Source organism: Naegleria lovaniensis (assembly GCF_003324165.1).
Source record: "Naegleria lovaniensis strain ATCC 30569 chromosome Unknown tig008, whole genome shotgun sequence".
Lineage (NCBI taxonomy): Eukaryota > Heterolobosea > Eutetramitea > Acrasida > Naegleriidae > Naegleria > Naegleria lovaniensis.
The window spans coordinates 148,740-176,468 of record NW_025407830.1 but is presented as its reverse complement, the minus strand read 5'-3'; the positions used below and the strand labels follow the sequence as shown (position 1 = coordinate 176,468).

Below are 27,729 nucleotides of genomic sequence, written 5' to 3'. Positions count from 1 at the left end.
GTATTATTTCGAGAAGTGATTTACATCACAAATCATCCTCTTTTTTCCTAGAAAAGAGTCATTGGATTGATATTGTAAATCGTTTTGAAATTAGTCAATATTATTAATAAAGCATTAACTATAACGCCGAGGTTCGGTTTGATTTGTCATTTTCAAATCCCCAGAAAATTGGTTCAGAGGCTGACAAATGACATATCGACCGGTTTGATTTTTCAAATTTAACTCAAAAAAATGTCCCAAAACGACGCTGTTGACAACATTCCTCTCTCCGAGTGGGATACTTCTGTCGTTCTTCAATTCTTGACCAATCAAAAAATTACAGACAAAAAAGTTCATGAAAGTAGGTTGTTTTCATTGATCATCAAAAATTTTCAAATGATGAATAAAAAAGTATTGAAAACTCATCAGATCAATGGAGCATTACTCGGTCAAATGACTCTCGATGATCTTAAACGTTTTAATGTACCAGTAGGTTTTGCCAATTCCATTGTCAAAAAAGTTGCCGCTTTGAAAGAATTTCAAGCCAAATATCTCGGCACTCATTTTCGTGAAATGGAAGACTTGATCACTGATATCCATCCCACTCAAGATTTTATCACGAATGAATCGATGAATAGTGTTTCGATCCCATCAACTGTTTCTGTTACTGATCATTTAGGATTTCTTCCATGTGCTGCTTGGGATGAGAGTCAATTCAGTTCAGAACAAAAGAAAGCTTTTGATTTTTGTAAGCAAAAGTTGGATTTCATTCCAGAAGCCACAAGTGTGAATTCCAAGTACAGGGCAACAATTTGTCAGAATTTGACATTCCCTGACAGGTTCAAGTATGAATATTTGAATCCACAGCGTTTAGAGAATTATAAAACGCGAACGACACCTGGAACTCCCAACGACTCCATTATGAAAGTGAGACTTGTCATCACTGAATTGAGTGAAGCTACTCAACACAGATTCATTAGAAAATTTGGATCAATGTTTGGCTTGACTGGTGGTACAACTTATGGAATGGTAAGTGTAAATGGTAATCTGTGAAGCTTTATTAACAACGTGTTATTGAAATTGAATATAATAGTTTCACACTGCATTGATTGTTGGTCCTTGGTATTTGGAATGGGGTGACAAATCTCTTGCCATTGTTCGAAACCGTTCTTCTGCCAAAGCTGTTTTCGTTGCCCCTATTGGTACCATTCAAGGAACTCAGAGGGTCAATCAAAAAATTGAAGCTCTTGCCAAGCTTTGTGCTGAATGGAATGGAACAAAAACGTATGACAGAAAAGACTGTAATTGTCAACACTTCACTGAGGCTGCTATTGATGCTTTGAACATGTCAATTGAATTCAATCACAACATTGATGCCAAAACTAACAAGTTTCTAAAGAAAATGAAACAATTGGGATCTGGTGAGCGTGTTTACAAAGTTGACAAGGAATTGAAGAAAGTGTTGTTGGATTCAAATGTCATAACCACAGACAATGATACACTTCAATTAATTCAAACCATGAGAAAGAAAATTGAAAGTAATTCCACATTTTGTTTCAAAACTCACAAGGAATTGGATGAATTTGTGAAATTTGCCATAACTGTTCATCCTCTTTTCACATCTTCACAAGATTATGTTTTTTTGAGAGGGCTTGACAGAGGTTTTTGGTTGAAATATCAAAGCGCTAAAAAAAGTGAGAACATCCAAAAGGACGACGAACGGTTGACTAATTGCGAACCCTTAATGGCAACCAGCTCGGATCATTGTTTGTGTCCTTTCAATCCAACTCAAGAACCTATTGACAATGTGAACATGACTGTGGTGGGACAAGATTTTGTGTTGGATGCTCAACTTGGTTGGCAACCTCCTAGTTTTGACCCTACCAAGCTTTATTAGAATCGAGACAACACTCCGTACATTACAAAATCAATAAATTTTGCGCATAAATTTTGTAAGCTACATTGCTGGCAACACTCCGTACATTACAAAATCAATAAAAAAAATGAAAATACACGAGTTGCCTCCCGAAATCATCATCAGTATTTCTAGTTACGTGTGTCACCCGTTTTCACTCTCACAAAGCGTATTGACCTTCCGACACGTTTGCAAAGCCTGGTATGCACTCACCGATGGTGAGGATATTTCATTTTGGAGAGAATTAATTCAAGTACAATTGCAAGAGAATGAATTACATAGTTGGCTACACGATTTACTGTATCGGACTCGAAGAGAGAACACTTTTAAATGCATCCATGAAGAGGTTGATGATTACAATATGGATGAAGGAGATACCCGAGGATTTGTTGGAGTAGTCAATGGATGGATTGATTTATTTGCGAGCGATGATAATTATGCCAATAACAAGTTATTGAGATTTTTACTCTTCATCGCTCTCGGAGGTGATACTTTGCAATATTTTGGAAGAAAGAGAGTGGCTCCATCGATACAACATTATTTTCTGAGAATGTTTCAGCCCATGTTAGAGGAAATGCGTTCGATGCAGCAACATGCTGAGACAAAGGACATTATTGAAAAACCTTTATTGAATATGAATATGATCGAGTTCTTGCAAGACCACTCTCTCACGGATTATTCTGTGTGCTATCACTGGATACAAATGGATGATTTCAAAAGCATAATTCCTCGACAATATTTTATTATGGCTTTGGAATATTTTTCCGCAAAGAAAATTGTCACTCTGTCAAGTCATACTTGGGATGAGTATGCAAAACAAGAGTCAACCTATCCATCGAATCAACCAGTGAATGCTGCTCTTTGGATCATGCAACATCTCAATGAGGTGGGAATTCCTGTTTGTCATATGCTGTTCTATGATGGCTTTCACAATAGAAATTTTAATAGAGCAGAAAGCAATCTTATCCCCAGAGTTTCAAATTGTTTCACACTTCAATTTCTGGCTTTGTGGGCAAACAATTTGGATGTAGTGAAATGGTGTCTCGAACATCGGTCACTTCAATTGACCAATCCTATTGATTCATTATTAGTTTCTCAACAAAGTTCTGACCATTCACAAGTCAACATTGAATGGAATGCTGACACACAAAATCAATATTATGAAAGAGAGGAACAGAAGCAGCTCAGTCATATTGTCTCAGCTTATTCCATGTCATCAATAGTAGATGCACTTGGATTAACCATTTTACACTATGCAGTGAGAATGAAACAATTGGAAACTGTAAAATGCTTGCTGAATGATTTCAAGGCTAACCCTTTCATTCGATCAACGAATATCTTTAACATTTCACCTCTATATTTATCCCATCTGATGGTCAAACGTCATGCAAACGACACTGTATACCAAGAAATATTTGCATTATTTGAACAAACGTTTGGATCTCAATTCGTTCAGGCACATTTACAAACGGTTAACAATGAATGTGGAGATTGTACTGAACAATTGATTAATCTTGACGAGGTAGAACAAGAGGATAAGGAAAAACTTGATTTCGAAAAAGGGCCCAATACCGTGCCAATTCACATGAAGCACTCGACTGTCTTCCGTGAGCCATATGACACCATACGTAGCAATATCTTCAATGAAGAGAGTGATGAATGTGAAGAGGAAGAATTTCTCTCCGAAGAATACTTACAAGAAGTTGTCAGAAATGCCAACGACCTGCCAAAGAGTGGTGATCCATATTTTGATGAACAATTTGCGGAAGAACATGCTTACCTAAATCTCGAGAATGCTCTCTCATTGACAGAGTCAATAGAAACCAAAGAACATTTGTACAGCATGACCTATCATCACAAAATTACGCTCCGAAATAGAACAAGTTTGAACGAGGAGTATGAAAATAAGAAACGAAAATTATCAGAATTCCACAATGAAACTCAAAATAACCTTGAGACAGGCAAGAACCAATTCAAGAAACGAAAAATTCAACCGTTCAAGTCAAGACGAGATATGGTAAATCCTAAACTTCTTTTTAAGAGAGTAGTGAATGACATTACTAATGATTACAAATCTGATGCATATTATACTCCTGGAGCATTATCTCTACTACAACAAGTTTCAGAGAATACTGTGGTTGAGCTTTCCAAACTTGCCTGTGAAATTTCCAATTTCTTTATGTTGAACACCAATGATGTTATTACAGAAAACGAGTTTAAGTGTGGACATATATTGTATTTTGGTGGAAAACCATTAAGCAACATCAAGCTCCAATTATCGGATTTACAGGAGCATTTAATAGCTCTGAAATTTATTTGTGACAACACCACAGCAATGAATGAACTACTCAAACGAATGCATGGTGAGCTGGAATTTCTATCATTTTGTGACGAGGATTGTGACTATTATATGGAAGAGGATCATGCAGAGAACGAAGAGAACATCTCCATTGAACAATGCAGCGATTGCAGATCTGACAGCGACAGTGAGTGTTCTGATATTAGTGATGTTGGATTTGAAATTTGGGACGACGGATCGTATTTAACATTCTACCATTCCACTCCTCTTCATGAAATGCTTTCCAATGAAAAATTAACTCAACAAACTTTGAGTGATGGAACAGAGTTGTTTTTAGAATCCATTGACCAATACGACAGTGATGATGACGAAGATTCAAGTTACGGATATTTGATTTATACTTTTGACAAGTTTCTCATGAAAACAGCCATGTTATCAGAATTTGATACCACCTTTCGTTGCATGATTTCAAGTGATTTATTTTACGTGTAAATTAGAGGGACTTTTGAGAATTGTGAATGTTGTTGCTCGTACCTCGACTTGCACCTGGCCAGCTCCATGAAAGCACGTAAGGATTGTTTAACGACTGTGTTTGAGATTATTGAATACAATAGAATTTTGAACGAGACCTGCTAAATCATTGTTTATTTGGGATATTAATTTTCATTTAAATGATGTTGCTCGTACCAACTAAGAAGAACCTCGGCTTCTTTCTTGGACAAAGTTTTCCTATTTCTTGCCTTTCTGACGATAAGGTAATCACTCCAAACAACAGAAAGCTGCTCTTTGGTAACTGGGATGGTTGTAATCAATTCGCTGCTGATATAATGCTCTATTGCCATCATCCAGACCTTTCTGTCTTGAGTTTGTTCATTCTCCCATTTCGATTTCAAGTCTTCACATACGTGCCCTAAAATAAGAGATGACAAAAATTTGAACACTTTCCCGAAAGTGTTAGCATACTTCATTTCATCAATATCCTCCTGCATCTCATGGATAGATTGAAGGACATCCTGATTCTGTTTCTTCAAGGTTGTAACTTCTCTCTGTAGATCCTGATTCTGTTTCTTCAAGGTTGTAACTTCGCTCTGTAGATCCTGATTCTGATTCTTCAAGGTTGTAACCTGTTTCTTCATGATCGTAATTTCGCTCTTCAGATCCTGATTCTGTTTCTTCATGATTGTAATTTCTTTCTCTTGATCATCACTGTTTTTCTTGACTTTATCAAGTTCCTTTCTCATTAAGAGCATCTGCTGATTGAATTGCTGAATCATATTTATGTTTGAAATCGGACTTTGGGAGGTCGAAGAGGGTTCAGAAACTGTTTCAGCCTTGCTTATGAACGCATAGTCATTTTCTTCATCAATCCTCTCTTCATTATACTTCTTCACGATGTACAATGCTTTCTTTGAATTCAGTTCCTCCAACTTGGAACATGAAATATTTTTCACTGGCTGCATTTTATACACCTCACTCAAAGTAGCAGTTAAATCTCGGGCTGGCAGCATTGTATCTGAAGCACACGCTCACCAGAAGATTAAGGTTTTTTTTTAAATTAAGGCAACCATTACCGCCAATTTACAACGTTTATTTACAAGTGCCGTTGGCTGCTTTTTGGGCTGAAGCACAAACACAATAGTTTGTTATTTTTTACTAAGTGTTACACATCATCATCATTGCTTGTTTTCTCACAATAGTTTTTTACACGTATTTAACAAATTACTGCCAAAAGAATTTGTTACATTGGCAACCACGAGGATAACGACAACGTCCTAAAAAGAAACTATCTGCTCGACATTTCCAATAACGAGCACAACGTGCTGTGCATTGTAAACTCAATCGTTGAGCGTGAGTGGTTTCAAGTCCACACTGAAGAACACAAATAACAAGAACAGCCAACACTAGGAAGGAAAGAATGATTTTAGAAAGCTTCATGTTGCGATTTTTTTGGGTTTGTAATTGTTTCAAAGAGTTAATATAGACACGAGTCATAAATGGATATGAATTTGTGTGAACAACAACATTAGAGAATTTCCTTTCTTGGGATGAGGGTCTGAGTTTCTGGAGATGGAATGGAGCACTTTTGTGTAATTCTTTGATGCACTTGGACCCTATTTGTCTGAGAACATTAATTTTACTTTTGAGAATTCAAGATATTCCCCACAACCCTGGTTTGCTTAATTGTTCTCAATTTTGTGTTTTAAACAAATATATTTTGAATAAATTAAATAAATTGTTCTAATGAATAATAAAGCCTTGTACAGTCACCTTAGTCCGATCTATTCCGATTCCATCAAAAAAAAAAATGCTGCGACTTGTGCAAGGAGTTTTTCATGCTGTCTCTCTGTGCTCCATTCTGTTTGGATTTTATTGGATGCACATCGGAGGGATGCTATCGTTTGCGGTCGTTGCAAAAATGTTCACGTTGTGGACTGCAATTGCTTTGATTATTTACTTTTTCGGATGTTTATTAGAGGATTTAATGGGCTCAGTATCATCGGGAAAATCAATGATGAGATCCTTGTTGAGTGATTTTTTTCATTTGACGTTTATCATGTCAGCAGCTACTGTAATTTTATTCTGGTCCATTTATTGGATGAATCCTGAAAATATGGTTCCAAAAGGATTTTATTATCCAGATGGACTGAATCATATTCATCACACTTTACCATTGGTCATTGTATTGATCGAAATGATAGTGGTACGATCGAGAAATGATTTACTTGACGGAATTTGGACACGAAAATTCTATTTGATCTGTGTGGTGCCGGTCATTTATTTATCGTTCACAGGTTTGACAAGATATCTAAAAGGTACCTTCCCTTATCCATTCATGCAAGCCTGGGGAGTCGTTGAGTTCACAATATTCTATGTGTTTGCAACAGTTTTGGCAGTGTTCATGCATTATGTGGTTTATTGGTTTATTAATGTCGTGAAAAAAGCCTCAAAGAAGTTGGACTAAATTAAAATCACATTTTTACACTGAATTTTTTGAATCACAAAAGTTCATTTTATTGAGAGCTAGTTGTGAGTTGACAATACACTTCAAACAGGTGTGCTGTTTTCAATTCATCAGACAACAATTGCAGCCACTTGAAATCACCAAGTTTTTTTCCTCCATTATTGTCAGCGCTGTCCGTTTGTTTGGTTTGTTTGGAAATTTGTGGCATGCTCTCTATAGCAGGAGTAATTTCCAGCATTTGCTTGAGAGGAATCTCCGAATCCAATGTTTCGTTTGTGAAATAGGAGAGTAACAATTCCTTAATGGAACATGTCAACGTTGAAAGATCAGAAAGTGAGAGCTTTTCTTTGAATTCTTTCAAGTGAGTGAGAACAGGTGATGGAATGACACGCTTGTACTTGCTTGAAATGATAGAAGATTCAATGGCGGTTCCTGGTGAAAGCTCATTCTCCAACAATTGCCATAATGATAACAGATGGCACAATTTGACATGAATCATAATATTCGAAATGTTGCATAATGGTTGATTGGATGTGGTAGATGGATCTACAAGCAAAATGTTATGTAAATAATCGCTGATGGACATCTTTTCCACTCCTTCCAAATTATTAGAACTTGAAATAGCTTGCAAGAATGAAATACATTCCTCCACTTGTCTTAAACAGGCTTGAATTAAATCTAAACTAGTTTCATTTGCTCTCATCTCGAGAATGATCGCTTGTTTGATATCTGTTGGAATTTCTAATTGCTTGATTTTTCGTTTGAGTTCGCTCACTGGTCCTCCAATTTGATCTCCAAATCCGCTCGAGTATCGTGTTTCGTTCAAGAATAAGAAGCCTTCCAATTCTAACTTGATCTTTGGCTTGCCTGACAAGTATTTGGTCAAAATAAATTGTTCAATTCTTTCATAGTCAAACTTGTGTCTGGAATTTTGTTTGTTGGAATTGTCACTACTAGTAATATTGAGTAATATTGGTTCGCTCAATTTCGATTCTGCAATAACTGATACAAGCTCTTCTTCGATATTAAATACAATAAGGTGATGTTTGGAAACAAATCGGCTTGAAATTTCAATTGGAGTGTTTTCTACATTCTTATTGAAGAATTTTCCTACCTTTTCAATCACCTCATTATGTTTGTCAATTAAGAATTGCGTCACAGCAAGTGAACAAATGCCTTCATCTTGCCCCGACTCGTCTGGAATAGAAAACGAGAGTGGAGTATCTTTGGTCATGACAATATTTCTACACCAATTAGGAAGAGGCAAGCACTTGTATCGATCAATAAATTTCCAACTATGGTTAAATGCTTTGGCCCATCCTTCAAATAATTTTTCGATCGATGCCTTCTTGTCTGAACCCATTTGTAAAATGACAGGAGACAATGCCATGGCAGAATTAAATTCTGATAACACGTCTCGAACAGTTCTAGTTCTTGCATAGTGCCTATCAATTCTTCGGGAAAAGGTAGACATGATCAATTTTTGCCATTTGATCACATGTGGAATGTATCTTGTGGCATAGAGCATTGGTTCATTCTGAATAAAGAGGTTCAATATTGGATATTTCTGCTCTACTCTGTCATTGATAAAGGCGAGTTTGAATTGTTCATAGGTAATTGGTACCTTGATATTCCACAACTGGCTGATAGGATCCATGAGGGGTAATATTGGCTGTGAGGTCGATTCTGGCGAGAATAGCAATACATTGGTGACTGGATCATGACTTCTCTTTTGGAAATTGTCCAATTGTTTGAAATATAATTGATACTTCTTTGTAGCATTTTCCATCACCATTGAAACGCAGCCATTGAAGTGATTTTCCCAAGCATTTCTTCCAGTCTTGGTGGACAAGTCTCGTGAAACAATTCCTGGTTGTTGTTTTGTGTTCGATTTTCTCTTAAGTTCCATTTGTTTTGATGAGTAGCTAAATAGTTCCAAAATATTAAACAATAATACGCTTGCCTTCTCTTCATTATTTTCTCCCAACAGTTCAATAATAATACTCCAATCGTTTCTTATGTGTGACAATAGATATTCATGAAGATTGGTAATGGATGATACGTCCATTGACTTGTGGAAGAGAGCCTTGTACTCATCTTCTCTTTCTGGAAATAGAGAAGATCCAGTAATAAGCAATGAATGTATAACAAGTCTGACAACTCGAAAAGCTATTGGTGACAAGGAACGAACAGTAGCTTTTAAATCTCGTTCTTTAAAGTATTCATAAACAGCATAGCCTGTTGGTGCTAGATCCTCTTCATGTTTGATCTTATCGTTTGAATAGTGAGGAACATGGTCAGAGCCTCCAATTGGAAGCCCACATTCTGGGCATTGAGCCTGTTCCAAAGGAAGTCCACACAAATCAATAAAGTAAACGTGGCCCTTTGCACAGCGGTACCAATTTATAATGCCGCCACTGTTATTGATTGTGTTAATGACTTGACTTCTGGCATCATCGGTTACGCTTGGTAAATATTTATCTTTCATAGATAAGGGTTCAAATAAAAGCATCCACCAGAATTGATCGGAAGAGAAATTTGAAAGAGCAATGGAACAAACATGATGTACAATGTGAACCAAGGTCAAATTCTCCAGAGTGGTATTCTCATTGAGGTAGAAGAAATTACTGTCATCAAATGCATTGGTAGCAAATTTGATAGCCATCAATACTTCTTTTTCATCCTTCAAGACATGCTTGAGGAGATAATTTTTGAGCTTGGTGATGTCGATGGTATTTCTACTTGCCAACTCTTCCTCAGACATGACAATTCTACTTTCCTTAATGGATGTTTCAGCACAGAACGACAAGTAACACTTGTCAATAACAGCCAAGTAGCATAGTTTTTTAAGAGAATGAATATCAATTTGTTGTCCTGTGTGAATGATGGATTCGAGTGAGGATTTGAGTTTGATAATGGACTCTGTCTTGGAGGTGTTGTCTCCTTGCTGTTGTCGTAAACTCATAATCATGTCCACACATGCTCCAATCTCTTCAAGTCCATTCAATACATGTATCAAGACGTTTTGTGGGATGCTGTCAGTGTATTTGAACCCATGAAGCACTGAAGAAATCCATGGAATATGCTCGGCAACTTTGGAACGGAAAGTTTTCAGTAAAAAGACTCTTCCTTTTCTTTCTACGACCAATCTCAATAGTACCAATCTCAAGAAGTTGAAACTTGATTTATCGAGAAGGGTCAATAACTGCTGATAGATGGTGTTAGATCCAATGATTGCTCGTATGGATTCTCCTTTTTCAGATGCTGCAATTAACCTGTCTGCAAACGAAGATAATGATATTCTAATCACTGCCAGTAATTGTACCTCCTTAATGATATCTTTCCAAGTATGAACATCAATGAACGAATCTGAAATGGAGGAAATTAGCTTGGCAATTTGCTCCTCAGAAATACTTTGAAGAACCGATTCGTAAATGCACAAATAGCTGTAAAATGTGCTCTGATCGAGCGATGCTGAGCTATTGATCGATGCAGTTGTAGATATTCCCAGCTCCTGTTTGATGATTTCTCTCAACTCAGAATTCACAAGCACTTTTGTTTGTTTGTTGAGAAGGAGCTTCTTCAAGATGCTAACCTTTAGATTTTGGGTTGGATATTTCATAATCTGTTTAAACTTTTCATTATCTCCTTTCACAATGCTAACCAAGACCGAGTAAAATGATTTGTCAATTTCATCATCTTTTCCAATTGGTCGGATAAGAAACTTGGAGGTAAACATTTCAAAAAATCTCGAAAGATTGGCTTTTCTAGCGTCAACAGTCGTGGATTTTTGATTATCTCCAATTTTGTTAACCAAGTCTAAAAAGTATAGAATTAATTCCAAGCTGTTCATCGAAGAGAGAGGCTTTGTTTTCATATTTTGCCATAAAATCATGGATATATCTTTAACAATTCCTAAAGGAATAGCAATCTCTTGAAGATACTCCTTGTAGAATTGTAGTTTTCTCCATTTCTCATGAATAAAACCAATATTATTAAGCATGGAAGAGCCAGAATTTGTGAGGCGCATCAAACTCGTCAAGACCTCAACAGGACCTTTGATGTCTGTCAAAGTTTTCACCCAAATCATTCTTCGTTGTTTTGTGATAACAGGATCGTATGAAATCTCCACTTTTCTTGGATCCAAATTATGATAAATCACGCTGAATAGTAGAATATCAATTTCCTCAACTGATGTCACTCTCAACGATGGTACAAGTAGCTTTTGTAAGAATTTCTTTTGAAGTACAGACTTGGGGAATGTCTCAAAGAGTACATAATAAGCTTGTAATCTTCTCTCTTGCTTCCAATAGAATGAAAGCGCGTTAGCAATATGACTAGTTGTATCGCTGGATTCGCTATGCTCTGTTTCTAGCATTTTCTTGAGAATTTCATACTGTACTTCATTTGTGAGAACTGTGCATTGCTCTCCGAACATGCACATATAATCATAGATAAAGAATTCTGAAAACTCTTTTGACAAATTATTCAAGAATGGATACAGCATGTTGATATGATTTTGGAGTGCTGTTGTAACACCAAAACGTGAGCTCTCACAAATGCTTCTCAGGCTGTGCAAGTGTCTACAGACTTCAAATGAAAAAGGGAATCGACATTTGAACATTCTGTTATTATTTCCGTCATTTCTTACCTCTATGGGTTTCCAACGAAGCAATTCTGCGGAGGAGTTTGCTTGATCATATTTAGTAAACATGTTTGTAATGGATGGACGTTTCATATCGCTCAAAAGTCGAAGCCAAAGTGCTGTTCCATCTGTTCTATTTGCCTTCTTAAATTCAAAGTATAAATCCAGATTGTTATTCCTCTCTAATTCTGCGAGAAGGTATGTGAATGACTTGATTAATATTCTCTCAATGCAGTATTGGATGGCCGAGTAATACGTATTCGCTACTAAAAAATATTCATGCATGTGCTGTGCAACAAAGGTCGAATAATAATTAGTTTGATTCTGAGAAAAGTAATCAAAACAAATCTCCATGATTTTAGGTTGAATCACTTTCCAACAATCTTCATTGTCGAGAAGTTCTTTAGTTCTCGAAATTAGAACTGTGATATCATTAATCTTGGTATTTGTTTTTCTTAACATGGCCAATGCTGTTCTGAAATTGTTGCTAATGATTTGTCGAACATTTGCTAGTTGTATCTGTTCAGGGAATGGCCTATTCAAAATGTCATAAATGGAATGTTGCATTGGCCTAATTTCGTCAATAAAAGCATATTTCCATGGGGTATCGAATTCAATTAAATACTGAGTCGTGTTAGACTTTCCTGGAATGACATTAACAACTAAAAGTACGTTCTTTCCCTGAGTATTGAGTATACCAGAGCATTTTCTTTGTTTTTGAATCATAAACTTGGTTTGATTCAACAAGTCGAAATTCACAAGCTCACATTGAATTATTAAGACATGCTGAGAATTTTGTGTTGAAACTGGCATTTCAAAGTATTGCTTTAGCTTTTCTGACAATTCAATATCTGATTTTAAGTCGCTCAAAAACAACGTTTCCACGTATTCGGCTCTATCAGCGCTGAGTAGAGAGCTGCAGTTAACAGAGACTGACGAATAAGTCAGCACACAGACTTGGAAGTATCCTGTAAAAATCAGTGGGTTCAACAAGCCACTTTTTTGTTGTGACTCTATGGCATCAAACAAGTACTGAGAAAATTTACAAAGATCTCTGTGCTCTTGCTGCTCGAAATACATTTTAGCATATTCCTTATTTCTTAAATTCTTTGAAGCCATTCTAACTATAGCATCTGTAGTGGTAATCCATAGTAATAAATTCTTGCATTGGTTCAAGAGAAAGTCGTGCAGTGTACTATCTTCCATTTGTTTTGAGTCCAATGACAATACCAAAGAATGAAGCAAACATTTGTGAGTGTTAACAAATGGTCTTTCATCTTCGTCAAATATTGATTTCACCCAACTCTGGAGCTTTGATAACACTGCTCGCAAATTGGCCGAGGAGTGCTTGTCGAATAAATCTTCTCTGTGAAGTGTCTGTTTTTCAAATCGATTGAGCAGTGGTTTTGGTAATCGTGTATATGCATCATCTTGATCTACAATCACAATGACTCTAAAGTTTTTGTGAACTGAACAAATTCTGCTGTAGGTCCCCAAGGAGATTGCAACAACTCGATTCTCGTCATATTCAATGTACTGCAAGTTAAATAAATCGTACAAGCTCTCATAGAGCTGTTCACAATTTACGAGTACAACTATTTTTCCAATAGCCATACACTGCTTAATTCTTTGTATATCCATACATATTTGAAGCTCTTTAGCGGAATTTTGGAAGTTTGATGAGCCGAATATGACCTCAGAGTTAGAGTATGGCATTATTTGTCCAAAATCAGAAAATAAAATGGAAAGAGCAGCATTGTTCTTAGTAAGAAGCATGAGATGTCGAGCTTTTGTATCGGTCAAATTGTCTGAAATGTACTCTAATTTTAACTTTCTATTCGGAACGATGTTCATTCCTACACATGAAAAGAAAATATTGAGAATGGTATGAAACTCTTCATTGCTAGAGCCACCAAAATTACGGGTCAAAGCATCAGTTAAAAGCTCTGGTGTCAGAGCTCCTAAATCAAAATTTCTGTTGATAAATTTCACACAGTGGTAAAAGTCTCGCAATCCAAAGAAATCTTTTCTTTGTTGGCTGTTGTATACGTCATGGAAAGCCTTGGCTAACGAAAACAGACTACTATCCAAGTGTACCGAATTGACAATGCCAGAAAGTGTTGTCTTCAACTCAAAAGTCGAGGGAGCTGGTCGTGACAAATAAACAGCCCTGTTAATGAGATTGGGATCAAGAGTCCAATTCGAAAGACCAATGACAGAGGGTGTATAATTTGAACTCTCCTCATCGAGCTCCTTATTAACCACCTTCAATGGATGAGACGGAGAATGCTCTAAGAGTCCAACTTCGTTTAAGAGAACCACTGCAATGGAATTGGGAGAATTTTTCTGATATCTTCTCGCAGATTCAAAGCAACTCTTCACGTCTTCAGGTGTTGACAGTTGCGAGCACTGATATGTGAATATTTCAAGAGAGGGCAGAGATTTCAAAAATGCGTTCACGCTCGCACTTCCATTCAAGTTTGAAGATAGAATTTCTAACGACAATGATTTGGAGCTTCCACTTTTTCCGTTGATAAAAATTGGAATTCTATTCAAGACACAAACAAGTGTCATGAAAATATTTTCTCTTAAAGCCTGATTAAGTGCCACACCTTTTGGAATATTTAAATGCATGGTATAAAATCTCTGCTCCTCGTTGAGTGTATTGATAAAATCACCTTTTTGATATAAAAAGTATTTGTTTGAAGAAAGATAGTTCTCAATCTCAGTCACAAAGTCTTCTCTACGAGCAGTAAGTCTATAATAGTAACAGCTACCAAGAGCAAGTAGTATTGAGTTCTTAATGATGAAGTTTGAATCCTCCAAATAAAATTCTGGATCTAAAGAGTTTCGTTTTGCAAGCGACTGATAAAAGCTCTTGAACAAATTGATACATCTTTTCACATCCCTCAGGTTTACAGCGCTGCGTTCCATGTATACTTTTCTAATAAAGTTTTGGGATATGAAAATTAGCTCGGTAAAGCAATCAAAGAATCTTTCGGATCTAGTATTATCCTCCTGATTAATTTCCATAAGTAATATTGCACGTATGTATAGCTGTTCAATGTCACTTTTAAGCGATCCAAAGCTAAACACGGAATCCAACAAAGAAACTGGAAGAGGATAAACCTTGTAAACAAGGCATTGAGCAAAAGCTTGAACGTCAAGTGTGGTTGTCCTTTGAAGATTTCGTAAATTCTCTTTCAGGATATCAAGCCTTTGAGAAGAAGGTTGTTCTATGTCTGTTCCAGAATATCTTCTCAGACGGTATGGATTACAAGAGGCAACAATTTTCAGATTCTTGGGAAGTACTTGGTTATTGATAATTTTGTCACATATTATCTCTTTAAATAATCCCATCATGTTTGCCGTATTCACCCTATCAAAGAATGCTATAACATCCCTGGAAGGGTTATGATTGGCCTCTCTTATGAGAGGACTGATCCAGTTCAAAATGTCTGAGCTACTGTGGCCTTCATTAACAACGAATCGTTTCAACTTAATTCCTAGCACGGTGCTTAAATATTTAGTTAACTCTGATTTTCCTACTCCGTTATCACCGTACAAAATTGCTGGTAGATTGTACTTGAGCTTGTTGTAAATAATGAGCACTTTGCTCAAATTGTCAACTGTTAATACGTAATTGTTTCTAATTTTCTCGTTTTTATCCTCTTTACCTAGTCCTGCTACATTTCTAATAATTTCTTGAGCTCTTTCATGCGAAAGTGCTCGAGGAGCATCCAAATTAATTCCATTGCACATCAGAGAGTATTTCAATTCTTCGTTTAGATCCAACTTGTCGGTGTCCATTCCAATAAGGTCAATACCTGTAATCTCATCCAATTCGGTCCGATAGAATGCAACCAGCGGGTGCTGAGCAGACTGTTCTTCCAAACGACCTATTCTGTTTTCAAACATTTCAATATATTGTAATAGAAGAACCTCGGTATACGGTTTACCTTCATATTTCTTAGCCATGGACAAAATTGCATCTTTTTCAACTGCAATACCTGTCAAATCTCTTGCAGATCTAATCATCAAGTCGATCATTGCATGCTTAAAAAGTTGCATGGTTCCTTCCATGACACAATTTTTAAAGCATGCATATCTAAGAGTGGATTGGAATTGCCCATAAAGTAGTTCTGCATAATATTGATGTTACAATAGAAAAAAAGTCGGAAGATAACTTACCTACAAAATGATTGATCACAGAGAAGGAAGCATTCTCCAAACTGAATCCGGTATATTTGCAAAGAAGTTTGAAGCATTTTCTGGTATCAAGGTCAGATTGCTTATCAGGAGAAAAATCAGCAATATGAGGAGCAGCATTTTTGAAAACGTTTTCCTCAAATGCTTTTAAAAACTTGCAGACAAATTGTACCTTCTTCGAGTTGTTTCTAGTAATAATTTCTACAGCGTCCTCGATGCTATTAGTTAGCTCATAGATTGTTAAATCAAAGCTATTTTCGTCTGTAGTAATTTCCAGTGAAGGCAAATAGGCACAAAAATAGACAAATTCGTTCAAAATAGGTACACAAAGACTGTTTGGCATTTCAATGTAGAATTGGGTGGAAGGTGTTAAATGGAACACAGTCGCTGTATCACGATCTCTAACTCTCCCCAAATAAAACAATTCGAAGAACAGCGAGTTAAAGTGCTTTGGAATAAGTGGGCATAAAGAAAAGTGAAAAGCAACGTCTTTTCTGTCCATACTGTTCAATGTTCTTTTAAGAGTAAATACCGTATCTCTTACGGTTGAGTCTTCAAGTATTGTAATTCTTTTATATCCTTTCTTGCTCATGTAAATATCTTTAAGTATGTAGCGAGTTTTTCCGGCGGCTGTACGATTTGAGTACACATATTTCACACGATTACCATGATACGAGTTGAGAATCGCTGAAATGTACTTGTGAGGAAGAATTTTGAAATTCACATCTACATATTGCGAAAACTCTACTAAGAGTCTAGAATTGCTATCTGCTCCACTAAGTAGTACCAGCTTGGCATGATTACTTGATGCTTTAGCCATGATTGATAATTGCTCTTGAATACGTAATAGCATCTTTGACTGAACAGAAAATTGTAACTCGTGGATATTGCCAATACAAAATATATGGTTGATTTTTCCATTTGCACTAGACTTGAACCATCTATTTAGAATGAGATAAATGTCTTCAATATCTGTCTCATAAGAGTTGCAAAGTAAAACCTCTTCACTCAAAGGAAGTCTGTTTTGAGTTGAATAAATGGTCAAAATGGCTTCCATGACCTCTTTTTCCTTGCTCAGCTTTATAATCCTAAAGAAACCTCCCAAGTTGCTGACTGAGTACTTGGATACAACTGTTGATGGAATAGAATAATCAGCTCTACGATATGGTACCTTTCTATTACGGAATAAAGCTTCGATAAATAGGCATAATTTTTCCATCTTTGTGGCTACACTCAGTTCTTTGGAGAATGTAAAGTCTTGCATTTCGTTGATACAAGATTCAATTTCATTAATAGTCAAGCTATGGTCACCCAATTGCAAAATGTCTAATAACTCTCGCAATATATCATGTCTGGTATCTTCCTTGTATCTGGTCAGCAAATTAAAGATATGTAGAGACTCTTTCGATCTAAAGAGATTAATGAAATAGTATTTGTTTCGGGAATCATCGACAATTTTTTTCCATTCTTCCATCTTTTTCAGAACCTCCAAATGATACTCTTGGATGGAATCGAAAGTGCATTCTGAAGCCTTAACTGTTTTAAAGTAATTATCTTGAAAGTCAAAATGAGCAAATCGACATAGCTCGAGCAATGATGACCTTAGCTCAAGCATTAAAGTAATATAGCTCACAAATAGTTTGATCTTTGAATGCACGTCGTCTAAGCTGTTAATATTATCTGGTATTTCACTCAACATCAACTTGTTTCTCAACTCCACTAGTCCCTCCATGCTGATGATTTGATGTTGATTGCTCATTCTTCTGCTTGGTGACGAGGATGACATGCTTGAAGAAGGTATCACTTTGCAACTAATTACGTTCTGAGAAGCAAGACTGAACTCAAAGATACCTCTTTCAATTATGGCAGCAAGATCATAAAGAGCTTGAACTCCTCCAGTTCGCGTTCTTTCTTCAAACATTTCAAGAAGGAGAGTGAAGTTCTTTTTGAGGTTTGTCAGCTGTACCAATTCATCACTTCCAATCGGAAGTTTAGTCAATACACTGTGAAAATGTGTAAAACAAGTGAAATTAATAGCAGTAGACTCTACAGAGTATAGCAACTCCGAAAGAGCATCTCGTATTACAACCAAAGATTTCAATGATTGAAGAACTTTGACAGAGTCAGTGTAACTCTTGCACACCTCTAACAGGTTATCAAACTCCAGATTCGATTTGTAGCTAGCAAGCCAATCAATGATGGAAAACCCACTGTTGTCACTCAGTAATTTCATAAATGACATTTGATTATCGGAAAAATTCTTAAAAAATTTGGCGAAAGATAATGAATCAAGGCTTGTTCTTTGGTTCTCAAACATGGATAAAGTTTGCTCTTCCCACAAACTCTGACTAGTCAAGATGGTTGCCTCCTTTTTGAGTTGAATGTAATCTGGATCTTTTTTCAAATCAACAGAAAAGTTTGGCTCAAAATGCTCCACAAGTGCAATCAGTGCTGGCAAATATGATCTGTATAAATTAATACTTTCAAAGCTTCTAATGATGTTGTGCCTCTTTGAAACCCATTCAAGATCCTCTTTAGAAGGTTTTTTGTCTGAAGCTTTTCCGCTGAAAGTCATTCTCACTCTCATCAACTCGTCTTCATAAAGACTGCTTGCACCTGAAAAGATGTTATCAAGTTTGGTATCATATCTACATTTCCTTAGAATGCTATAAAATTCGCTTAACTTCATGGAAAGGTTATCGAGTGAAATGTAATACTCGCTCCATCTTTTTCTGACCGCAGGTATGAGCTTGGTCTTGATAGAATCAATACTATATTTTTCGTTTGTGTTCTTTGAATAAAGATCTCTCCATAATACCAAAAAGAACTCTGATGTTCGAAGCTCGTAAAAGAAGGCCAAATCCTCAAAGCTGAATGGAATTAAATCCGATACTTGCTTTTGGACTTTTTTGAGAACCATTTCCGTCATATTTCTACGAATTTTGATAATAGTATCGAGTACAGTATTTGTATCAAAGAAGTTAGGATCATCCGCAAACATGGTCAGGAAATTTTGAACAGCATCTAGAGTTGTTTTGAATGAAATCAGCTCTTGACGAAGTTGCTTTAGATGACCCTCGTTAAATCCAACATCTCCCATAACATAAACAAGCTTAGTGAATTGACTCTCATGTTTTAGAACCATGTTCAAAGTAGAGATGGTACAAGTTTTGTCTAAGAGCTGAAAAACTAGCTTGAAATAAATATCCATCAACTCTGATACTTCCTTCTCAATTTTTGCATAGTTTTCATCAGAAATCTTTTGACTGATCTTGGCAAATTTGAAATAATAATAGCACAATGGATTTTTGACAATATTTTCATAATTGTGCTGAATATTGGCTGCAAATAGTAATGTTCTGAGATATACAAAGCGTACTGTTTCATCTTCAATTTTAGATTCAATCAGTTCAAAAAGAAGGCTGGTATCCTTGCTTGTTGCTGTTTGAGAAATTAACTGGCAACATTTTTCAATGATATAGGATCGCAACTTGTCAGAAAATTGGGCCCCACTGAATTTTCCCATATGCTCTATAAAGTCGAAAGCTGTCAAGGAAACAAAAAATGGTGTCAACATCAACTCGTCAAGAAGTACATGAGAATACTCGTTTAGAAAATTTAACCTCACAAGTCTATCCAGAAATTTCATAAATTTCTCTAGGGATATAGAATTCTGCTGGCTCTGAAGTAGAGACAGGAGCGATGTTGAAGATCTTCTTGCTTGGTTCGAAGGTAAAGTTCCTGAAGACTGTAAATCAAATACTATTCGCAAGTTGTGTGTAAAAACGTGTATGAGCCATTTCTTTGTTCCGTCAAATAATCTAAAGTAACCCTGTACTGAGTTGTTAAAGGATACATTCATTTTCGATTGAATATTCTCTAAAAGAGTTGCCATATTTTCCAAATCTTTTTCGGAATTAATATCTGATAGAATAGGAGATTGAATCATGCTGTAGATGATATCCTCATTGAGTAAAAAGTTACAAATGTCAAACACTGTATCCAATTCCTTCCTGGAATTAATACTTGAGATCACTCCAATGCTTTGCATTTGATATTTGTTGTTCAATTCCTTGATTTTCCGCTTCAATGTTTGAAAAATGTTAGATCTAATCTTAGAGGAGTTTTCGTGATGCAACAGGGATTGATCTTTCAATTTCTTCAATGCAAACAGCAGAGATTGAAAGCTTGGAGCATTTGTAATGAAAAGTTGTGCTTCAGATCCCAACTTCTTTTCATATTCATATTCCTCCATCGTTTTTTCAAAAAGCTGATTCATATCTTGCAGTGTTGGGCATTGAGAATAGTCAATCAAGTTGACTCCATTGGTGTTTGCTCTCTCTTGCGAAAATATCTCTTCATCTGTGGAGGAATCAGATGAATCAGATGTGACATCGTCTTCATACTCTAGAACGGCCTTTGATTTTACCTTGGGTAGGGTTTTACTTGTTGGAGATGCGTGCACTCCTGTACGTTCCTTGTTGAAAGCAGCCAAATTCTTATTCTCTACAGGAGACCCAGGAGATGTTGGTGGTGTTGAACGATTCTCTCCACGATTGGATTCGCTTCTTGCTTGATTGTTAGTGTAAGGAGTTGCGTTTTTGTTATTTGGTGACTGAATAATGACATTGGTTGTTGGAGTGATTGAGCCAATAAACCCGCTTTGAAAATCCTCCAATGAAGTGCTTGTTGTGTTTGTAGAGATTGAGCCATTAGTAGAAATCTCAATCTCTTCCTCGCTTGTAGTGTAAATGTATGGAATGTTAAGGTCTAAGGTCGAGTGGAAAGGGCCCGATCTCATTGAGCTATTGCTGTTAGTGGAGGAGAACATGAATGGAGGTAGATTATATGTTGGTTGTTGAACATGAGTAGTCACAGGAGTGGAATTTTCTCCGTCAGATCCAACACCTCCTCCATAAATTTGTCCAGGAAAATTATATTCGACATTGTCGCTATCGAGAAGGTCCTCCATGGATTGTTCAATAGAGGTTAATAAATCGTTCGTAATCTCCAAATTGCTTTGTTCATTTTGATGTGGAGAGCCTCCACCCAATTTTTGTTGTTTCATCTTGTGCTTCTTAACAACGGAGGGAGCCAGAGCAAATGTTGGAGACTCTACCGAAATGAACTCGTCTTCCTCTTCATCATTGGAATCAACATCTGTAATAGAACTCTTTTTTTTGAGCTGTAAATCTGTAGTATTAAATGAAGGACTTTCAATTGTTGTAGCATTGTTGTGAATGTTGTTCCCAATATTTGTGGCATTTGACAATAAATTTGTTGAAGATGATGATCCGCTTTTCCTCAGTTTTTTCTTTCTCTCTCCTGTTGGTGTCGAAAGAGGGTTTGAGGAGGTGTGTATCTGTAATGCCAATGAGGGTTGTGGTGGTGACATTTCCAATTTGTTGTCCAATGTTGACGAATTCTTTTGTTTGGGAGGAGTGAACTCGGTACTTTCCTTCGACGAGGAAGGTTGTTGATGCATGCTACTATTAAGATTATGAGAAAACTTGGAATAGAGTGAGGTTGAGTCATCAAGATCGTCCTCCCTCAAAATGGCTCCGCTACTGCTATTGGGTGCTGTGACGTTGCTATTGTTAAGGCCATTCGTAATACTATTGCTGCTACTATTGCTGCTAGTAATACTACTATTGGTAACGATGGATGCATAACTAAAACGAGAAGAAGTTCCAGCATTTTGGACCGACGATGATGTATTCGCTATTGTTGCTGCTCGATTCGGAACAATCACATGACCTCCACTGACAAATGTGTTGCCTGAAGGTTGAAAATTAAACATGTTGTTATTGTTCCCAGAGGACGGTGTCTGAATTGGAGATGGAGGTGGCTTGCGAAGTGTAGCCGAGGTTGGTGTGGTTGGAAAATGCTGTTGAAAGGTTGATGTGGGAGTTGGTGGAGAATGTTTTAAAACACCTCCTCTCTTGCTTCCAGTGGCATTATTTGAAGAGATTGGAATGGATGGTCGAATGGTGTTGTTGGAGGGTGGTTGTTGCTGCTTCTGTTGATGATCAGACATTTCTACTAATAAACGATCGGAAGTTGGTTATTGTACTACACGTTAGAGATTTTGCAGTGATTAGATGTGAACGTTTTCAAAATGATTGAATGACTCAGTCAAAATCTGTTCGGTTGATCAGGATCCTATTTCGGAAAGAAATCAGAATGAATTCTTGTACAATGTTGTTCGTATGATTGTCTGTGATAATGCGTATTACTATGTTACAAGTACCAGTATTTACAAATAACGATGAAAGTTTGTACAATGGGGATCGTAATTATTTACAAATTGTTGATGTGATGCTCTCTTGCATCCAAAGTTTGGTAAAATGCCACTGCTGATGAGAAGTTGATGCGTTTTTTAGGATAAAAATATCATGACACTGAAATTGAATTTTATGAAACTCTTGACAAGAGTGATGCTAAATGGTTATTGCTTCAAAAACATGTTACTCGTACCTTTTGGTTGTGTTTCTTGTTTCATTTCGCACCCTTTCCCCAAATTTCTTGGCCATTGTAATATCAACTTTTCGGTTGTCCAGAATTTTGAAAAATTTTGTTGAAAAAAAATTCATCATTACCACACCTCTGTGCGAGCAACTTTACACATTGTTGTAGTGACCACTTATTAGCCAAAATGTCGAACGTTGAAGCTGTTGAACAACTCGTCCAAGAACCAAAGGAAGAACTCAACTTGAACACTGCTATCAAGAGAGTCTTGAAGACTGCCTCTGCTAACAGAGCTGTCGCCCGTGGTTTGAGAGAAGTCTGTAGAACTTTGGCCAAGGATAAGGCCCAATTGTGCGTCCTTGCTGATGACTGTGATAAGGATCAATACAAGAAGCTCATCAAGGCTTTCTGTGCTTTCAAGAAGGTTGACTTGTTGGAAGTCCCATCCAAGAGACAATTGGGTGAATGGGTTGGTCTTGCCAAGTATGATAAGCAAATGAGAACCAGAAGAGTCCAAAAGTGTGCAGTTGCTGTCATTACTGATTTGAGTGGATTTGGTGAGGATCAAGAAGATGCTTTGAACTTTGTCTTGAAGCACCTCGGAAAGTCCGATTAAATTATTTCCCTTCCTCTTCCAATCAATAAAATCCAGAAAAAACTTAAACAGTCAATGCAAAAAGCGTCACTCTTGAAATAATTCGATTAAGGTGGAACAGCACGTTTCAGGTTTGCATTCTTCATTGTTGACCCAAATCAAATTCGCTTTCAAATGAAAATAAGCCCTGTCCTAAAAATACCTTAATTTATTATTCATCGACAAACTTTGGTGGTCTCTTTTCAACAAAAGCACTCATACCTTCCTTTTGATCTTTGGTAGAGAAAGTAGTCATGAACAACTTTCTCTCATAATCGAGACCTTCTTGCAAGCTCATTTCGTGAGCCTTTTGGACACATGCCTTAGCGAATTGAGCGATAGGTTGAGAGAAGGATGCAATCTTGTCTGCAATCTTGATCGTTTCCTCGAGCAATTGATCACTCTTCACAATACGAGAGACTAAACCAGCCTTCTCAGCCTCTTCAGCTCCATAAATTTCACCAGTCAAATTCCATTCCATAGCTTTGGCTTTTCCAATAGCTTTGGTGAGTCTTTGAGTACCTCCAATTCCTGGAATTGTTCCAAGCTTGATTTCTGGTTGACCAAACTTGGCACCATCTCCAGCAACAATGAAATCACACATCATGGCCAATTCACAACCTCCACCCAAAGCATAGCCATTCACAGCAGCAATAATTGGCTTTCTTGCTTTGGCAACCACTTCGAGCTCTCCAAAAAGATTTTCTTGATAAACTTGCATGGAGGTCATTGTACTCATTTCTTTAATATCAGCTCCAGCAGCAAATGCCTTTTTACTTCCCGTAATGATCATGACACGAACGGATGAATCTTTCTCACACAAGGAAACTACTTGGGCTAATTCTTGAACGAGTTGTTTACACAAGGCATTCAATTGGCTTGGTCTATTGAGTGTAATAACAACAACACCATTATCTCTCTTTTCAAAGAGAATATTTTGTAAATTAGTTGGATAGGTTATTGTTGAAGCTGATTGCAAGAAGGTAGAAGTGGAGAAGCAACGGAATGGCTGATTGATCATCATGTTACATCCATTCAACATCATGATGTTATTAACACAGTTCATTCCTTCCGATTGAAAATTTTTCTTACTCAATAGCAAACATGATGATGAAAATGCGTGTTGGTTAAGCTTTGAGTTGTTGAGAGAGCGAATGGTGCGACTTGCAGAACGAATCATTTTTTTTGAATGTTCTTTTGTTGCGTTTTGGATTTTCAAATTTTGTTGTGTTCTCTTGCTCACTTTACTTTGTAATAATTTAATAAAAGAATTTAATAGATTTCTCTTTTTGGATTTCCACATTATTTAATTCCATTTCGATTTTAAATTCTTTGGTTTCATGATTCTCACACAACGATTATGGATGTTGAGGAGTGACTTTTTGATAAGCAATAGCTTCAATTTCAACAACGCCTCCCTTTGGCAAAGCCTTCACAGCAAAAGTAGCACGTGCTGGCTTATTCTTTGAGAAGTAACTTTCATAAATCTTATTGACGACTTCAAAGTGAGCCATATCAGTCAACAAGATGGTTGTCTTCAACACACAATCCATTCCACTACCAGCTCCTTCCAAAATAGCTTGCATATTCTTGAGAGCTTGATGGCATTGACCTTCCAAGCCTTCGACCAATGTACCACTGGTAGGATCAAGACCAAGTTGTCCCGAAACGAAAATTAATCTTTCATTGAATACAGTGCAATGGCTGTAGGGTCCGATCGCCTTTCCAGCCTTCTCAGTATTGAAGAGTTTGTGAGAATTGTTGGTAGGTGGATAGGTTGGAGTGAGAGTTTGTGAGAGAGAGGTAGAGAAGGAGCGGGAGGTGGTAAAAAGAGTAGCAGCGGCGACTCCATTCTGAGTGCTCTTTCTGGAGAGTTGAGAGAGGAGAGTTCTTGTTGAATTTTTGATCATGATGAAATTGTTTTTCAAAAAATTTCTGAAATGATAATAAAAGGAGAGATTGAACACACAGTATTATCGGATGAGTTTAGGAATTGATCATTCCATTGATGATGGTCATGATGGTATTTTGATGGGAAAGAAGGGTGAGCACGGAATGGTATCAAATACGAACCGTTGAATGTGTATATTTTTTTTGTAAGCTTTGGCTCTGCTAACAGAGAGATCAAAATTTTCTGAGGCCTTAATCTCAATCCATCCACTCTTGAGCGTTTGATTTCTCGAACACGTTTACGTTTTTCTAAAACCAATAATCAACAGCTGGTTCTTTTGTATGTATACACGTCGAAATCTGGCTCTCAGTATGAAAGAGGAGATTCGCTTTCAACTTGAGTCCTCCCATGTTAATCCGTCATGAGGGGAGAACCGTCCTTGAAGCGGGTTGAGAAGTCTTCATTTCGTTCGAAATTGTTCACGTTCCACCTACCACGTTTCACGTTTCCAAAATGGTTCTTTAAAGCGTTCGGAATTCTCGTTCTCTAAGATCTTGTATTCGATCGAATTCGATACAACCACAAGCAAAAATTCTCACAAAAAAACTTTTCAAAACTCTCTACTGAAAGACATTCATCATGTCCTCATGGACACGCAATCCAACACCACCACAACCAATGTTAAGCTCCGATTCGATCATTCCAAAAGGTTATTACACCTCTCGCGGCAAGAGACCTCACGCCGATCATTCTCCCGATGGCTGTGGCATTTTCAATGATCATCCATGCCAAGATTTAGAGTCAACCATAGATGCTGCAAAAAGTTGTAGCACTGCACCAACTCGCACACATATACTTCATCCATTAGAAATTCTCGACATGTTGGAACATATTTTACAATTCATTGGTGACGATGAGTTTTTACAGACTATGGCAACGTTACGGTGTTGCAACAAGATTATTGCTCGAGAATGTTTGAGTGAAGAGTCCAAACATCGATTGTGGAAAGATCGATCACTCAATGTGACTTCCAAACGTTTGGTTGATTTTGTGTTGAACTATATGGTCAATCATCGTGAACCAAAATTTTCAAATTACATTACAAGTCATTCCAAGTTGAAAATGAATGTATGCAAGACTCTTGATACAAAAACTATTCAATTGTGTGAAGCTTTCCGTTCAGTGACTCTTGTTGGAACCTCTTTGAGCAGTCGATCCATTAGTGACTTGTTGGGAAGAAGAAGCCACATTCAAAGTCTCACGTTTGAAAATTGTCAATTCACATATGGAAATAGTACCCTTGTCCGTGTATCGTCTGAAAGATGGAGAAGCGTTATTTTAAATAATTCTCTTTCATTGTTTTCGCTTGTTGACAACTTTCCCAAGAATTTAGAATCGTTCGAATGTAATGATTTGTTAAGTGAAGATCAATTGAAAAAGTTGGAAAACCCATCTTTTGGTGCTCAATTGAAATGTTTAAAGTTGTGGCGTCCATTCTTCTCGAATCTGAATTTTAACAACAACATTGGATCCTTTAAATATGTTTTGAAAATTGAGCACATGTCAGAATTGACTTCCTTAACCATTCCTGAGTTGAATTCCGTTCGTTCCATTCCCGATAGTGTCAAACATTTAAGTCTGTGCAACTGTCAACAAGAAACATTGAGAGATGTTATTAACAAACCACTTTCTCACATCTCTTCCCTTACCATTTATCAATTGTCATTGAAACCAGGTTTACCATTGTCAACCTTAATTAAGGCCTTTTGTACAGCTTTTCCAAACCTTAAATATCTCACTTTGCCAGAATCTATTCTTCATAATTCCAAGGCCAATATTGATGAGAAATCTTCTCCTCATTTACTTGACTCCTCACAAGATCAGTCCCTAGCAGAACCTTCTGAATTGTGTAAAATCACCATTTTACATTCTGAAGAAGCATGGCCCATGTTTGTGAATGGTCTTCTCTATGAGCTGAATCTTTCATTCCCTCGATGCAGATTCAAGACTTGTTTGGAACTGGTTGCTGTTGGTAATGAAAGTGATTGTTTTCATCGATCGAACTCAGTCATTCCATGGAATACCTTGTCCAAAAATGAGAATATTGTTGCCAAGACCATTCAGTTAAGATATTTTGAGAAGATTCATACATGGTATCAACTTTATCATGACAACCCTGACATGAGAAATCGCATTGATGAAATGAGACAGGACTTGATCAAATTATGTGCTTTTAAGAATATTGATGCTTCCAAACAACATCAGTTATCAGAAATAATGCTCAATTTAAATATTAAGGTCTTTGATTTTGAAAGAATGAAAGTATTTCTCAAAGACATTATTGATCTGAGAAGAAAACAATTGAACATCTTTTTTAACTTTGTTAGCTCTCATAACTTTGCAGTATTTGACAAAGCCAGTTGTATTGTTCATGAACTAGAGACATTGCAAGATAATTCAGAAGAAATGATTAATATTTCTTTGAATAGAAACAACGTCAATTCAGATGATATTTTTGAAAGAATTGAAGAGTTGGCGAATTGTGTCAAGGAAATGGAGAATATCTTATTGAATATCCTCTACGCGACGGCAACTTTAGCTGGCAAGTAATACATAAACCTACTTCTGTTCTCTCCTTATGTGATATCATTCTCTTCTATTGTTTGCTAAGATATCGTTTATGCATTTGTTGTGGACTTTTAATGTGATTGGATGGCAATAAAAGGA

The 27,729-nt window shown here is 36.8% G+C and overlaps 9 protein-coding genes across 9 annotated transcripts; 5 read left to right on the top strand and 4 right to left on the bottom strand.

Moving 5' to 3' along the window:
• Nucleotides 1–231: 231 nt before the first annotated feature.
• On the top strand, nt 232–1,876 carry C9374_014400 (uncharacterized protein; the record flags this gene model as incomplete). Its single annotated transcript, XM_044690384.1, has 3 exons — nt 232–340; nt 392–1,008; nt 1,073–1,876. 3 exons carry the CDS (start codon nt 232–234, stop codon nt 1,874–1,876), a joined length of 1,530 nt encoding a protein of 509 aa, XP_044552992.1.
• Nucleotides 1,877–1,982: 106 nt separating this feature from the next.
• Nucleotides 1,983–4,685, top strand: C9374_014399 (uncharacterized protein; the record flags this gene model as incomplete). Its single annotated transcript, XM_044690383.1, has 1 exon — nt 1,983–4,685. One exon carries the CDS (start codon nt 1,983–1,985, stop codon nt 4,683–4,685), a length of 2,703 nt encoding a protein of 900 aa, XP_044552991.1.
• A 164-nt stretch (nt 4,686–4,849) lies between these two features.
• Nucleotides 4,850–5,701, bottom strand: C9374_014398 (uncharacterized protein; the record flags this gene model as incomplete). Its single annotated transcript, XM_044690382.1, has 1 exon — nt 4,850–5,701. One exon carries the CDS (start codon nt 5,699–5,701, stop codon nt 4,850–4,852), a length of 852 nt encoding a protein of 283 aa, XP_044552990.1.
• A 797-nt stretch (nt 5,702–6,498) lies between these two features.
• On the top strand, nt 6,499–7,155 carry C9374_014397 (uncharacterized protein; the record flags this gene model as incomplete). The annotated part of the gene is made up of 1 exon (XM_044690379.1): nt 6,499–7,155. The coding sequence occupies one exon, from the start codon at nt 6,499–6,501 to the stop codon at nt 7,153–7,155; it is 657 nt and encodes a 218-aa protein (XP_044552989.1).
• Nucleotides 7,156–7,204: 49 nt separating this feature from the next.
• C9374_014396 (uncharacterized protein) lies at nt 7,205–22,046 on the bottom strand (the record flags this gene model as incomplete). Its single annotated transcript, XM_044690378.1, has 2 exons — nt 7,205–15,942; nt 15,992–22,046. The coding sequence occupies 2 exons, from the start codon at nt 22,044–22,046 to the stop codon at nt 7,205–7,207; spliced, it is 14,793 nt and encodes a 4,930-aa protein (XP_044552988.1).
• Nucleotides 22,047–22,664: 618 nt separating this feature from the next.
• C9374_014395 (uncharacterized protein) lies at nt 22,665–23,093 on the top strand (the record flags this gene model as incomplete). The annotated part of the gene is made up of 1 exon (XM_044690377.1): nt 22,665–23,093. The coding sequence occupies one exon, from the start codon at nt 22,665–22,667 to the stop codon at nt 23,091–23,093; it is 429 nt and encodes a 142-aa protein (XP_044552987.1).
• Nucleotides 23,094–23,283: 190 nt separating this feature from the next.
• On the bottom strand, nt 23,284–24,291 carry C9374_014394 (uncharacterized protein; the record flags this gene model as incomplete). Its single annotated transcript, XM_044690376.1, has 1 exon — nt 23,284–24,291. The coding sequence occupies one exon, from the start codon at nt 24,289–24,291 to the stop codon at nt 23,284–23,286; it is 1,008 nt and encodes a 335-aa protein (XP_044552986.1).
• Nucleotides 24,292–24,469: 178 nt separating this feature from the next.
• On the bottom strand, nt 24,470–25,021 carry C9374_014393 (uncharacterized protein; the record flags this gene model as incomplete). The annotated part of the gene is made up of 1 exon (XM_044690375.1): nt 24,470–25,021. The coding sequence occupies one exon, from the start codon at nt 25,019–25,021 to the stop codon at nt 24,470–24,472; it is 552 nt and encodes a 183-aa protein (XP_044552985.1).
• Nucleotides 25,022–25,680: 659 nt separating this feature from the next.
• Nucleotides 25,681–27,612, top strand: C9374_014392 (uncharacterized protein; the record flags this gene model as incomplete). The annotated part of the gene is made up of 1 exon (XM_044690374.1): nt 25,681–27,612. The coding sequence occupies one exon, from the start codon at nt 25,681–25,683 to the stop codon at nt 27,610–27,612; it is 1,932 nt and encodes a 643-aa protein (XP_044552984.1).
• Between the last annotated feature and the right edge of the window lie 117 nt (nt 27,613–27,729).